Source organism: Macadamia integrifolia, chromosome 6 (assembly GCF_013358625.1).
Source record: "Macadamia integrifolia cultivar HAES 741 chromosome 6, SCU_Mint_v3, whole genome shotgun sequence".
NCBI lineage: Eukaryota > Viridiplantae > Streptophyta > Magnoliopsida > Proteales > Proteaceae > Macadamia > Macadamia integrifolia.
In genome coordinates this window covers 38562604-38577807 of record NC_056562.1, presented here as the reverse complement: position 1 = coordinate 38577807, position 15204 = coordinate 38562604, and the positions used below count along the sequence as shown (strand labels likewise).

Genomic DNA, 15204 nt, shown 5'->3' with positions numbered 1-15204 from the left:
ATCCCTTGGATTATTTGGAATGTCAGAGGTCTCAATTCCTCTGCCAAGCGTGTTGTGATCTACTCCCGCCTCAAGTCCTCTAAAGCCATCCTGTGTTGCCTCCTGGAGACCAGTCCTTCAGCCTAATGCCCCCTGCATTGCCCTGCTTCGATAGCTCCCTATTGGTCCTTCTATTCTAACTATGACCATTCCCCCAATGGTAGCATTTGAATCCTTTGGAACCCTCTCCTCCATGTCTCTCCTATTGTCTGCTCTCCCCAAGTCATTCGCTTCGCCTCCTCTCCTGCTAGGTCCCCTCCCTCCTTTTTCTCGGTGATCTATGCTCTCAACCGCTCTTGTGAAAGGCTCGCTCTCTAGGCTGACATCCGCTCTTTTGCCCCTTGGGGCGTCGGGGGTGATTTCAATGTGGTCCATGCTGCCTATGAGACATCCGGAGGGTCCCTCTTGATCCATCTTTTGCTGACCCATTTAATGATTTTGCATTGATGACATCAACATGAATGACCCCAGATGGTCTGGCTCCATGCTCACTTGTCATAATCGTTGTGCCGGCCCTGACTGGGTGGCTTGCAAGCTTGATAGGGTGCTTGTCAACGAGACCTGGCTCAGTCTTTTTCCCTCTCATGCCTGCTTTGACTTCCTTGGCATTTCGGATCACACCTTTATCTCTCTTTGTTCAGGCAACATCTCCTTTGGCCCCAAGCCCTTCAAATTCTTCGACATGTGGACTTTCTCCCCATTGTCAAAGATTCTTGGGCCATCCCGATTCTTGTCTCTTCCTCCCCTCTCATTGCCTTTGCTAAAAAGGAAAATGTCAAAGTTGCCCTTAAAGCCTGGAACTTCTCCACTTTTGGGAACATCTTTGAAAGATTCAAGGACTACTAGAGGAGGCTCGATTGCATCCAATCTAGTCTACAGCTTGTTCTCTTCAATGCCTCCCTTGCTGATGAGGAAAGCTAATAGCCTTTGAGCTATCGTTCCTTCTCTCCCAGGAAGAACGTTTTCTCCACCAAAAGTCCCAAATCAAATAGCTCAAGCTTGGGGACTCCAACTCTGCTTACTTCCACCGTTCTCTCAAAGCCCACACCAATTCCAACTCCATCCCCAAGCTCCTCTCCTCCTCTAGCGTCAACTTGACCTTGCCCTTTGAGATCAAGGTCGAAGCTGTCTCCTACTTTGATAATCTCTTCCACCCTCCCCTAGCCCCTCTTCCCCCTTGCCCCCAACCTCCTTAACAAATTTGTTCCCGACCATATTCTCCCTCCCACCCTTGCCATCCCATTTGACAACGAGATTCTGGTGGCTATCCTCTCCCATAAGTCGATCAAAGCCTTGTGCCTTGATGGTTTTAGTAGGGGATTCTTCTCCTCCTACTGGTACATTATTTGCGATGACCTCATATTTGCCATCAAAAGGTTATTCCTTAACCCTTGCCAAATCTTTGGCATCAACCACACTTTCCTCTGTCTCATCCCCAAGACAGAGGGTGCCCTTTCTATATCTAACTTTAGGTTTATATCTCTGTAACCTTCTCTACAAATTTATAGCCAAAATTCTGGCTAACTGGATTCAGGTGGTTATAGATTCCCTTGTCAGCCCCAACCAATTAACTTTTATTGCGGATAGAAGTATTCCTGACAGTATCATCCTCTGTCATGAGATTGTCAGAGGCTTTGACCATAAACCCCACTCTCCTACGGCTCTCCTTAAGATTGACATCCATAAAGCCTTTGATTCTATCCTATGGGACTTCATTTCCAAAGTCCTTCTCCAAATGTCTTTCACCCCCCTCTTTTGTCCACTGGATCCACTCTTGTATCTCCACTCCTAGATTTTCTGTTCTCATCAATGGTAGCCCCACTAGCTATTTCTCTTCATATGTTGGCGTTAGACAAGGATGCCCCCTCTCCCCTTTCCTCTTCTCTCTTGCCCTTGAGGTCTTTTCCCGCTCTATCTAATCCTTTATTGACCTCCACCTCATCTCCCCCATCCCCGAATGCAAAGTCCTAATGCTTACCCACCTCGCCTTCATCGATAACCTCATGATCTTTTCCAAAGCTGATCCCCGATCCATCTATTCCATTATGTCCTCTCTCTGCCTCCCTCTCTGGCCTCCGCATCAACCTCCTTAAATCCAACATCATCCTCTTTGGAGTGTTCGATTCCCATTGGGCCCACCTACTTGCATCTCAGGATTCTCCCTGGGCTCCCTTCTGGTTAAGTACCTAGGCCTTCCCCTCATCTCCTCCAAGCTCTTTGATCACCATTGTTCTCCCATCCTGATCAATTCAATCAGGAAAAAGCTTCAACTCTAGAAAGGTAAGCTCCTTTCTTATACTGCTCATCTTGTTCACATCAAGTCAGTCCTCTAATCCTTGTACTTTTATTGGTCAAGCATTTTCTTCCTCCCCTCTTCCACATCCAAGCCATTGATTCCCTTTTTTGCTTTTTCCTCTGGAAAGGAGCTGAATCTTCCAAATTCCTTCACCGCACTAGTTGGTCTAAAGTCTGCTCCCTCAAAGCTAAAGGTGGCTTTAGCCTGAGATCTATAGCCGACACTAACTCCGTCGGCATCCTGAAGCTCATTTGGAAACTGCCTCCAAACACCGTAGCATCTGGGTCTCTTGGATCTACTCCTTCCCTTAAAAAATGACTCTCTTTGGTTTGTTGCTCCCTCCTTGGATGCTTCATGGATTTGGCGGACTATTCTCTCCTCTAAGCCTTCTGCCCTCAATGGTCTCTCCTATGTTATTGGCAATGGCTCCTCCACCTCCCTTTGGCTTGATCCTTGGCACGCATAAGGTATCATCACCAATTTGGTCCCTCCCAGAGCTATTTATTCTTCAAGGTTATCCAGATATACTCTGGTGTCTTCCATCGTCTCCCCCATTGGCTGGTCTCCCCCTCGTTCCTCCCCCCTCTTGGACCTCTGGTATGATCTTCTGCTCATCCCTCCTAGGCACCGAGGAAGGGAAGATAAGATCCTTTGGACGCCCTCTTCTACGGGCTCCTTCACTTCGGCCTCTGCTTGGGACTTCATTCGTATCAAGACCTCGCTCGTTCCTTTGCATAAAACCGTTTGGTTCAAAGGCCATATCCCCCACCACAGCTTCACTGTCTGGTGTGCCCTCTCCAACTGCCTCCCTACCCAATCTTTCCTCATCCATCGACACATCCATGTCCCCCATCTTGTTGTCTGTGTTGGAATGGTATCCAAGATGCTGATCATCTTTTTTTCTCTTGCCCCTTCTCTTCTTTTGTCTAGAAGAAGGCTCTCAGATCCATTTAGCCATCCTATAAAACCTCCCTCCCTTTGTTTAGAGAGTGGATCTGGATATATATGACTTTCGGCGGTCCTACTATTTGTGACACAATAGGGAAGCTCACCTTTGTAGCTGCAATCAATCATATTTGGATGGAGCGCAATCTCTGAAGATGGACTTCCAACTCTCGCTCTTTCAATAAGATTTGAGATGTCATTTTCTTCGATGTCAGCTCCAAGATTGGCTCTATCTGTCATAGTTCGTTTCGTAATACCCTAAGGAACATGCTCATTGTTGTCTCCTGGGGTCTCCCCCTTTCCATCATCTTCCCCCCAATTGATGTATCCACCCCTTTAGTTGCCTTTATGCTCCTCTTGGGCTTTGTGCTCTGTGGCCCTTTCCCCTCCCTCCTCTCCCTTTGTATATTCGTCCTCTTGGTAATGAATTATTTATTCATCCCAAGGATATGCAAAATAAGCTCTCTAGGTACTCTCTCGTAGGTTTTTTCTAAGTTCATAAAGACCATATGAGGGTCCTTTTTGTGTGCTAAAACTTCCATAAGCCTCCTTAAGAGGTAAATAAGTTTTATTGTGGACATCCCTGGCATAAAACCATTCTCTATTTACCTCAATATCCTCTCTTAAGTGGGTTCAATAACCTTTTCTCATAGTTTCGTGGTATGGCTCATTAATTTTATGCCTTTATAGTTGTTGCATTCTCGATATCACCTTTGTTCTTATAAATCATGACTACAATGCTTCTCGAATCATCTGGCATTTTCTTTGTACTCAAAATCTTGTTAAACTTGATTAGCCAAGATACCCCCATACTCCTAGGCTCTTCCACACTTCAATTGGGATCTCGTCTAGTCTTGGTGTTTTACCTGCTTTCATCTTTTATAGGCCCTCTTTTGCTTTGGTTTCGCCAGCTTGTTGTAGTTATCTATGAGGTGTGTTGGCTTGATGATGCAGCACCGAAGTTCTATTCTAGGAGGAAGAATAGGGTCGACCCAAGTGGCTGAATGGGTCAACTAGATCTGGTTCATTATGGCCCACGATTTGGGCTAGTGATGGGGATTATTAGATTGTTAATTAGTTTCTAATTTCAGTCCTTTAATTAGTTCTAATTCCCACTTTTAGTTAGTTTCTAATTTTAGTTGTTTATAATTTTCAGTTTTAGTAACTACATGTTAATAGTTTAGTAACTCAATTTTTAGAAGCTTTTGAGTTTCTATTTTTTTGTAAACACTTCCCCATCATTATAAATAAAGGAGAGGGCTCCCAATAAGCCCACGATTTGAATTTATGAAAAGTTTCAAGCTGCTGCTGCCGCTAGCCTCTGCTGGGGTTTTCCTTGTGTCTGATCAAGGTCTAGGGACTGTTGTCTGATCCAGTTGACACTCTGTGGCGAGAAGTCCAAGTGGATCCTCCTTATTTCTGGTTTTTTTTGTTGCTTTTATTCTCATTCTGCAGTTCAGGTAAGTGCTCTGATCTGTTTACAGAATTCTGGGCTTGAGATTCTCTGTTTATCTCCTATCGCCCCTGATTGTTTTGGGAGTTCTAGCCACCTGATGGTCCTATAATTTGGATTGAGTGTTAGACCCATCCAGAAGAGAACATGATCCCAATCTTAGGCTGATCAGATCATTGGTTCAGCTATTATGGAATTTTCTTCAACTCTGGCCAATAGAGTTGTCTGCCCAGATTTGAGTTCTGGTTTTGTTTTGTCTTGTTGAGGACTGCTGGATTATTTAGCCTATTGTTTAGCCTTTTTAATTGGGTGATTTGAGTCATTAATTCCTTGGCTGTTAGCTAGTTGCAGTGTTCCTGAATTATTGATTTTGACTGTCAGAATTATACTCTGTTATCTCAGTTTACTACTAGCCTGCTGTGGATTGTTGTGGTGGTTGTTTAGTTGTTCTTTGGTTTAAAAGTTCATGCAGTTTGGGTCTAGTTTGAGCTTTCAAATCTAGTCCTACATTAAGTTGTATCAGAGCATGGCTGAGAACAACACTCCCACCTTAGCTACTATTATGGAGATGCTACAGAACATTAGAGTTGAACTGAAGGCTGAACAACAAGCTCTTGGTGAAAGGTTGTTGGTTGTGGAGACCCAACCACAACAACCTACCCGTGACTCTCATACATCACCTGAGGTGGAGGCACTGTTGAATGTAACTGCCCAATTGGCTAACAGGAGACCTATCCCTAATCTGAGAGCACCACAAAGGGTTCTTGTAGAGCAACCTACTTTTGAAGAACACATAAGGGGTTATTGTGAGACTGAACGTCTTACACATCAGAAGTACTCAAGGGACTCATAGAAAGTCAAACTTGATTTGAAGGAGTTTGATGGTAGACATGACCCACAATTGTTCTATGATTGGGTAGCTACATTTGATGACTATTTTGACTATTATGACCTACCTGAGGAATGGAAGATGAAACTAGCTTGTGCTAAGCTAGTTGAGGCTGCTCGTGATTGGAGAACCTATGAGCAAGATTTGGAAGACCGTGGTAGAGAGCCTACTACTTGGGAGGAGATGAAGCTTGAACTATCTGACAAATATTTGCCACGTAATTTCAGAGCTTGTATACATGATCAGTTGAACTCTCTTTGTCAGGGAAATATGACTGTTGTGGAGTATATGAATAGGTTTGATGCACTTTATTCTCGCACAGGCATAAGGGAGAATGAAAGGCAACTGCTATCTCGATTTCGATTGGGATTGCGAGCTGAAATCAACAGGGGAATTGGTGTTGTTGATGTCTACTCAGTAAGGGATTGCTTTGACAAGGCCCTACAAGCAAAGGATCTTATAGCACAGTTAGGTAGAAGGTTTGGTTTTCAAGTTGGGGAGGTCAAGAAAAATTTTCTAGCCACTAGACCTAGTAATTCAGCACCCCTAAAGGCCACTTTTCCTCCACGGGTTGATCACAAAGGAAAGGCTCCCATGACAAGTAACAATAAGGTACATTGCTTCCATTGCCAAGAAGGACACTTTGCTAAGTCTTACCCACATAAGCAGAGGATTAATGTAGTAGCTGAAGTTAAAGACTCTAATGAGGAAGATGAATCAGCTCTTTACCCCTACCCCTTGGAAGATGATGATGTTGTGGATATGACTATGACATGGAAGACACTAATGAAGATGGGACTCATGGTATACATATTGTTACTCGTATTTTGGTGGTTGAAACCAAAGGAGAGGATTGGCTATGTAACTGCATTTTCTATAGCCGTATGAAGTCTGGGGAACATACTTGTCAGATTTTAATTGACAGTGGCAGCTGTGTTAATGTTGTTTTAGAAGCCTTTGTGAAGAAATCAACCTTGAAGTCTGACTCACATCCTCAACCTTGTAAGGTATCCTTGCTGAATGATAATACCTTGGAGGTGAACAGACGGTGCTCAGTTCCTTTGAAGCTTTACCTATATGAAGAGAAAGTTTGGTGCAATGTGATTCCAATGAAACTCACAGATGTACTGCTTGGTCGTCCCTGGATGTATGACAATGATGCCATGGTTGAAGGGAAGAAAAATCTGTGTACCTTCATTTAGAAAGGTGTTCTTACAACTCTATCTGGTAAATGTGCCGGCTGAAATACGGCGACGGAGATCCCTAAGGTCAAATAAGGACATTGATATTGAGAAGAAAGTAGTAGCTATGCCTGCAAAGGAGTTGTTAGCTATTCCCCGTAACCAGTTCATATGCACAAGTCATGAAACCGGAATGGTTTTGGCTTTTGTTACTCGGGAAGTCACTCCCCAACCTGAGGTAACCCATAATGCACCTATCAGAGAGCTCTTATCTGATTTTTCTGACTTAGTCCCTGATGATCTCCCAAATGAGCTGCCTCCCATGCGAGACATACAACATGTTATTGACTTGGTTCCCAGTTTGGTCTTAGCCCTGAACATGCCGAGCTGAAACGGCAAGTGGATGGGTTATTACAAAAGGGCTTCATTGAGGAGAGTTTGAGTCCTTGTGCGGTACCAGCTTTACTCACGTCAAAGAAGGATGGTTCTTGGCGTATGTGTGTGGATAGCTGTGTTATCAATAAGATAACAGTCAAGTATAGGTTCCTTATACCACGACTAGATGATATGTTGGATATGCTGTTTAGGGCTAAGGTCTTTTCCAAATTAGATCTGAGGAGTGGTTATTATCAGATTTGCATCCATTATGGGGATGAGTGGAAAACCACATTCAAGACAAAGGATGGCTTGTACGAGTGGAAAGTCATGACTTTCGGTCTGATGAATGCACCTAGCACCTTCATGCGAGTTATGATACAGGTACTTCGTCCTTTTATTGGTCGCTTTTTGGTTGTTTACTTTGATGATATTTTGATATACAGTAAGAACCAAGAAGAGCATATGGATCACTTGAGGCAAGTCTTGAGAGTACTTCGTGTAGAGAAGCTATACATCAATCTCAAGAAGTGTTCCTTTATGTTGCCCAAGGTTGTATTCCTTGGATTTATAGTGTCATCTAAAGGGGTTGAAGCTGATCCGGAGAAAATCAAGAGCATCACTGATTGGCCTATACCCAAGACACTAACAAAAGTCCGTAGTTTCCATGGTTTGGCTTCCTTCTACAGGAGATTCATTCGGAATTTTAGTGCAGTTATGGCACCCATCACTGAATGTATGAAGGCAAGTAAGGGGAACTTTGAATGGACAGCTGCAACGACCAAAGCCTTCGCTCTTGTGAAGAGGAAGATGACAGAGGCACCCATTCTATGCCTAGCAGATTTTGACAGAGTATTTGAGGTAGCTACTGATGCTTCACATGTTGGGCTAGGAGTGTTAATGCATTATGCAAGGTGGACACCCCATCGCTTTTGATAACGAGAAATTGAATGAAGCCAAGAAGTGCTATTCGATATATGATCTGGAGTTGTATACAGTCGTCCAAGTGCTACGCCATTGGAGACACTACCCCATTGGTAAGGAGTTCATTTTATGCATTGATCATGAGTCCTTGAAGCACCTTCACTCACATAAGTCCATTAGCCACAGGTATGCCAAATGGGTAGCTTACTTGCAGGAGTTTATATTTGCTATGAAGTACAAGGCGGGAAAAGAGAACATAGTGGCTGATGCACTTAGCCGGAAAGTGCTCACACTTAATACATTTTCAGCATATGTTATTAGCATTGATCAGATATGGGGTGAGTACGCATCTGATCCTGATTTCAGCACTGTCTTTGCGGAGTTGCAATAGGGTGGACAACACCTAAAGTACTCCATTTATGATGGGTACTTATTCTTTGGCACACGGCTTTGTATTTCAAACTCTTCCCTACGTCATCACATCATACGGGAGTTATATGAAGGTGGATTGGGAGGACATTTTGGGAAGGATAAGACTCTTGCACAGGTGACGGATTGATATTATTGGCCATGCATTACAAAGGATGTCGATCATGTGATCAAGAGATGCCGTGTATGTCAGTTGGCAAAAAGGGGAAAACAGAATACATGTTTATACTCTCTACTACACGTTCCTCATGCACCGTGGCTTGATGTTAGTATGGATTTTGTTCTTAGACTACCCTTACTAGAGAACGATGATTCCATTATGGTGGTTGTGGATCGTTTCTCTAAAATGGCTCATTTCATACCTTGTCGCAAGACTTTTGATGCTTATCAGGTTGTAAAGCTCTTCTTCAAGGAGGTAGTGCGACTACATGGGCTGCCAACTAGTATTATGTCTGACCATGATGTTTAATTAATGAGTTATTTTTAGAAGATATTGTGGTTGAAAACAAATACAAAGCTGAATTTTTCAATTGCATTTCATCCACAGACTGACGGACGGACAAAGGTGGTGAACGTAGTTTGGGGAATCTGTTGAGATGTTTGGTTCGAGATTATGAGAAGACATGGCCTTCCATTCTTGATATTACAGAATTTGCTTACAACAGCTTAGTGAATAGGACAACAAGTCGTACTCCTTTTGAGATCTTGCTTGGAGTTCAGCCTAAAGCGACCTATTGATCTTATGTCACTCCCACCCCAAACTCGAGTTAGTATTGAGGCTGATGAGTTCTTGTGCCATATTACTGAGGTGCATACCAATGTCCAACGATGTATTGCCTTGAACAATGAAGTGTATAAGGCTTCTTTTGGTCATCATCGGCGTTTTGTGGAGGTCAAACCCGGGGACACGGTGATGATACGAGTAAATCCTGAACGGTTTCAGACGTGTGTCAATACTAAGCTACATCCATGGAAGATGGGTCCCTATAAGGTCCTGAAACGTATAGGACCTAATGTTTATGTGCTTGAGTTGCATGATGACATGACCATAAGCAACGTGTTTAATGTGGCTGATCTTCACCTTTATGTTGGGCACCATTCGGATGTTGGAGACACGGAACAAATGTTGAGGCTGCCCCAATTGAAGCCACCTACTTCTAAAGTTATTGAAGACGTCTTGGATGATAACTACAAGACTACCCACAGTGGCACCGGCTATCACACTTTTCTTGTCAAGTGGAAGGCCGCCCTCATAGTGATTGTACTTGGATTTATGCTGATGACTTCAAGAGACTTGATCCCGACTTGTATGAGCGCTACATGTCCCTTGTCCATTCGTTGGAGACGAATGTTTTCAGGTCGGGGAGAGTTGATGCAGCACCGAAGGTCTATTCTAGGAGGAAGAATAGGGTCGACCCAAGTGGCTGAATGGGTTGACCAGATCTGGTTCATTATGGTCCACGATTTGGGCTAGTGATGGGGATTATTAGATTGTTAATTAGTTTCTAATTTCAGTCTTTTAATTAGTTTCTCATTCCTGCTTTTAGTTAGTTTCTAATTTTAGTTGTTTACAATTTTCAGTTTTAGTAACTACATGTTAACAGTTTAGTAACCCAATTTTTAGAAGCTTTTGAGTTTCTATTTTTTTTTTGTAAACACTTCCCTATCATTATAAACAAAGGAGAGGGCTCCCAATAAGCCCACGATTTGAATTTATGAAAAGTTTCAAGCTGCTGCTGCTACTAACCTCTGCTGGGGTTTTCCTTGTGTCTGATCCAGTTGACACTCTGCGGTGAGAAGTCCGAGTGGATCCTCTTTATTTCTGGTTTTTCTTATTGCTTTTATTCTCATTCTGCAGTTCGCTCTTATTCTCATTCTGCAGTTCAGGTAAGTGCTCTGATTTGTTTACAGAATTCTGGGCTTGAGATTTTCTGTTTATCTCCTATCGTCCCTGATTGTTTTGGGAGTTCTAGCCACCTGATGGTCCTATAATTTGGATCAAGTGTTAGACGCATCCAGAAGAGAATGCGATCCCAATCTTAGGCTGATCAGACCATTGGTTCAGCTATTATGGAATTTTCTTCAATTCTGGCCGATAGAGTTGTCTGCCCAGATTTGAGTTCTGGTTTTGTTTTGTTTTGTTGAAGGACTGCTGGATTATTTAGCCTATTGTTTATTCTTTTTAATTGGGTGATTTGAGTCATTAATTCCTTGGCTGTTAGCTAGTTGCAGTGTTCCTGAATTATTGATTTCGACTGTCAGAATTATACTATGTTCATGGTTTAAAGTATCTCCGATACCGATACGATACCCTCCGATATGTATCTTAAATTTAGCCGATCGATACGATACACACCAATACGATACATGAAATTTTTAAAATTCTTTTGTATTAATATATATCCTACGATACATACCGATATGCATCAATACACCACCGATACACATTGATACGATACGATATGCACCGATATGACTTTATGGAAAATATAAAATCGAGGTGAAATAAACGTTTCGGTATGTATCGGTGAGTATCGGTATTTACCGATACAGAGCGCTACGGTCATATAATGGCCAAGATGGGTAATTTTTCAAAAAAATGCGATTTTTTGAGGGGTTTTTGTTCCAAAGTTGTTATTAACCTTATTTCTCTCTAACTAAAGTGGAAATCAAGGTTGGGAACAAGGATTTTACATTTATGGGACAACTACAAACCTTGAATTCTTAGTGCAATACCCTCAATTTAGTGTTTATGCATAATACATGTTATCAATAGCTTTTTTTTACAAATTCTTTATGCAAAACTGTTTAAAAAAAATGTTTCCTATCCATTTATGTGTGTATCTTTAGCGTATCTCCGATACGATACGATACCCTTCGATACATATCTTAATTTTGGCAGACCGATACGACAACCGATACCGATACTTTAATCAGTCTGTTATCTCAGTTTACTACTAGCCTGCTGTGGATTGTTGTGGTGGTTGTTTAGTTGTTCTTTGGTTTAAAAGTTCATGCAGTTTGGGTCTAGTTTGAGCTTTCAAATCTAGTCCTACATTACTTGAGGTCTATTGCATTCCACTTCCAATTCCACCTATTAGTCAAAGTATCTCCATTTAGTAGGTTGCGGAAGTAATCACCCATCTCTTCATAATGTTCTCATCTCGTACTAGTACTCTACTATCCTTGCTTTTAATGCATCTAACATGGTCCAAGTCTCTACTCGTCATTTCTCTTATTTTAACTATTTTATACAACAACAACAACAACACAACTCAGCCTTATATAAAAGACTTTTGGACATCCCACTCACGAATGGAACTCGGATCATAGCCCTCCAAGTAGCTTTGTTCGATGCCATACTTGGGTGAAGACTTAATTCTTTCATGTCTCTTCTTTCTAACTCATCAATGGTCGTTTTTGGCCTGCCACTAGCCCTTTTAGCTCCATCCATCTGCATCTGGTCACTCCTCCGTACTGGGGCATCCAAAGGCCTCTTTTAGACATGCCCAAACCATCGTAACCATCATTTTCTGAACGTATCTTGAATTGGGGCAATTCCTAAATCGGATATAACCTGGTCATTTCTTATTCTATCTCTCAGGGTTTTACGGCACATCCATCTCAACATCCTCATCTCAGCCACATTCAACTTATCTACGTTATGCTTCTTGACTGCCCAACATTAGGATTATGACTATAAGAAGCTAGAATTGAATGTAGATTGCATTGCATGATTGGATACACCTTGGGATAAAACCTTAACATGTTAAAGGTATGGTTTCATCTTGTTTTCTTGATTATGGTTTTGAAGTCATGTTGGCATAATGAATCAGAGTTGGAATCTCAATATTCTGAAATAGCTTTGACCAAATTGCTAGTTGATAATTCCGTTGTTGTACCTAGAACAATGGAAATTTTCCATTTTCTCCATCCTTACGTAACTTGCTTTGGCTTGAATAATCCTAACACTGCTGGAGAGGCTTCCTGTGTCATAGTATTCAGCAGTAGTGTTCATACTTCTGTTATTTCTCTTAAAATGATTTCAGGTTGGCTCTTAAGGCATTCACTGATCAGAAGAGGCGATTCTTTCCACATCTTGAAGATGAACCATTAGGCCAAACTTCTGCTGGGGAATCTTTAACTTTGAAGAAACATTGCAGTTCCCAGGCATCACTAGCAAGTCTCAAAGAAGAGTTTACTGAGTACAAAACATTATCTGATTTTCTAATGCGCTTGGAAAAGGAGGCACCTAATGTTAGAATTTTCACTTACCAACGCCTAGACTGGTTGAAAAGGGCTTCATCATTGTTGTCTTCAGCTAAAGAGAATTCAGTAGAATCGTCCAAGGAGCATAATTTCGTTAGTTCAAATAAATTAAGAACTGGGTCTCTGGGAGCTGTTGCTTCGGATCAGATTGCTGTTGTTGAGTTGGTGGTGCCTTCTGTTTTCAGAGTGATAGTATCATTGCATCCACCTGGTTCCATAGATCCTGATGCAGTAGCATTCTTTTCTCCGGATGAGGTAGTCATTCAACTGGATGTCAATATCTGTTTCTCAATGCTATGATTTATTTGACACATTTTTCTATTGATATGGTTCTCTGTAGGTTGATAGTTTTCCGTGGTGCCAATTAAGATGAACTAATTTCCTAGTCGAATGTTATTGGATCCACAAGTGATTAGGAAGTAGGATGAGCAGTTTTTCAGCTCGAATAATGGAAACCTTATAAAAACAGAAAGTCATCTATTACTATTAGGAAATTGAAGCTGTGGAAAATTACTACCCTGTCTGGTGAAGGACCCTTAATCTGCAATCGTAGTGTACTATTAAAAGAAATCCTACTCCAATTAGATGTTTTGGGCAGAATATTAGTCCTACTAGTGATGCAGATATGTGGACGAACCAGATTGACTCTTCTGGCAATTTAGACCAAGATGAACCGGGTCCAATTGGGTGTTTGGATTCAGTAGGATATCTTAGCTTATTTATTTAGATTTCTAGTGTTAGATTCAATTGGGATTTTATTTCACTTTATGTCCAAGTTAGAGTCCCTTTTTAGTTTTAATTTCAGTTAAGGACTAGTATTATTTGGGTTAGGATTGTTTCAGTTTTAGAGTTGGAGTTTTTAAATTATTTTCTTTAAATAACATATTTAACCAAATGATAGTCTCAGATTTGACGAATGGAATGATGATGGAGAGCCGGTTAGGGAAGAAGAGAGAACCTGGGAAGAAATCAGAGGATGGAGGGACCAATCACTATGTTTCAGTAAACGTTTAGGCAACCAAAGTCATTGGAGGGGGCCTGGATGCAAGGCGGCACACACAAGGCGACCAAGGCATCCACATTGGCAATCAAGACGACCAAGGTTCCTAGGTGACGCCTTGACAACTATCAACAATGGGGTTCTCTGTGTCTGATATTGGTTTGTAGGATCACTAGAACTTGGAGCCTTTATTTCTTCATCTATGTACCCTTACCCCTACTTCCCACAGCCTCTCAGGGATAATTTCACTGTGAGCCCACTCTAGATAGTAGGTGTTGTCCACAATGGATATTTGGGTATTTTTGTGCTCTCTAGAGCAAGCAAACTTGGGTTTACATTACTTGTATTACCAGTACGGAGGAGCGATGTGACTCAGATTAAGAAACTAAAATAGATTGGGACAAGCCTAAAATAACCCTAGGAGTAGTGAGGAAAGACATGTATAGTTAGGACTTGACCCTAGTATGACCTCTCCCTCATTGTTTTAGAACTGTTGCTCTTAGAAGTCCAAGAAAGCCCTAGAGCACGGAAAATTCATATCCTAGCAACACCTTCTCCCCGGAACCAGAACAAGACAGATTGTCTTTGATCCGCTTTAACAACGGTTGTTTAAAGGGCTAGGATCCATGTAGCCGACCCCATTTTGGTGGTATATTGTTGAGTAGCTGTGTTCCTTTCTTTTTACTATTATTTTTAATTTTTTTTTTTGCTTGGATCCATGTAGTGGACTACGTTTAGTTGGGATAAGGCTGCGTTTGTTGTTGTTTGTTGTACTGCTAGTTGAATAATCCATTGCTCCACTGACCTCAGACAGGGTTCACAAATACACACTGGAACTTGATTTGATACCCTAACCAGGTGGGGAGTTCACACGGTACCGAATCTTCCTCCCAACAACAGAATACTTAGTTTCAGTTAACAAAACACACCACAAACATAAAAAATATCCAATTGGGTAAGTGTTTTTAGGTAGAAACAGAATCTATTACAGCTTTCAATTTTCATGTATCATCGTTCAGCATATAGGATCATATACTAACCAAGATAAAGTGGTCAGAGACTATATACAAGTCTGGTGGCAGAACATCTCATAGAAATTGGAGTTGCAGAGAAAAATCTTCAAATATTTCCAGATGAGAGTAGAATTCCCTGAGATGGGACCATAGGTGACTCAAATGGTCCTGGCACTATCTCGAACTGAAACCAGGTAAGAGAAAAGGGGCTGGGTCCTAGGGCTGGCAGTAATGCTGTTCTGGTTCTGTTCATTATTTGATCTTGCAGCTCCAACTCTTACAAACAACTCTTCCTGCTGTGATTTTTGGGTCTTGATGCAGATCCTCACATAGTGTTCTCTTCCCGGGTCCCTGGAACTCTTTATTACTCCAGTGTTTGAAAGTAAGAGAT

At 41.8% G+C, this 15204-nt stretch overlaps 1 protein-coding gene across 2 annotated transcripts in view; it reads left to right on the top strand.

Moving 5' to 3' along the window:
- Nucleotides 1-15204, top strand: part of LOC122081822 (mediator of RNA polymerase II transcription subunit 27) — a 64818-nt gene that overhangs the window by 22470 nt on the left and 27144 nt on the right. For both annotated transcript variants that reach the window (XR_006141233.1, XM_042649147.1), the window contains exon 3: nt 12581-13055. Coding sequence is in view for 1 of the 2 variants with exons in the window: in XM_042649147.1 (XP_042505081.1) it covers nt 12581-13055 (475 nt within the window). In the remaining variant the exon portion in view is untranslated. The remainder of the gene's footprint in view (nt 1-12580; nt 13056-15204) is intronic.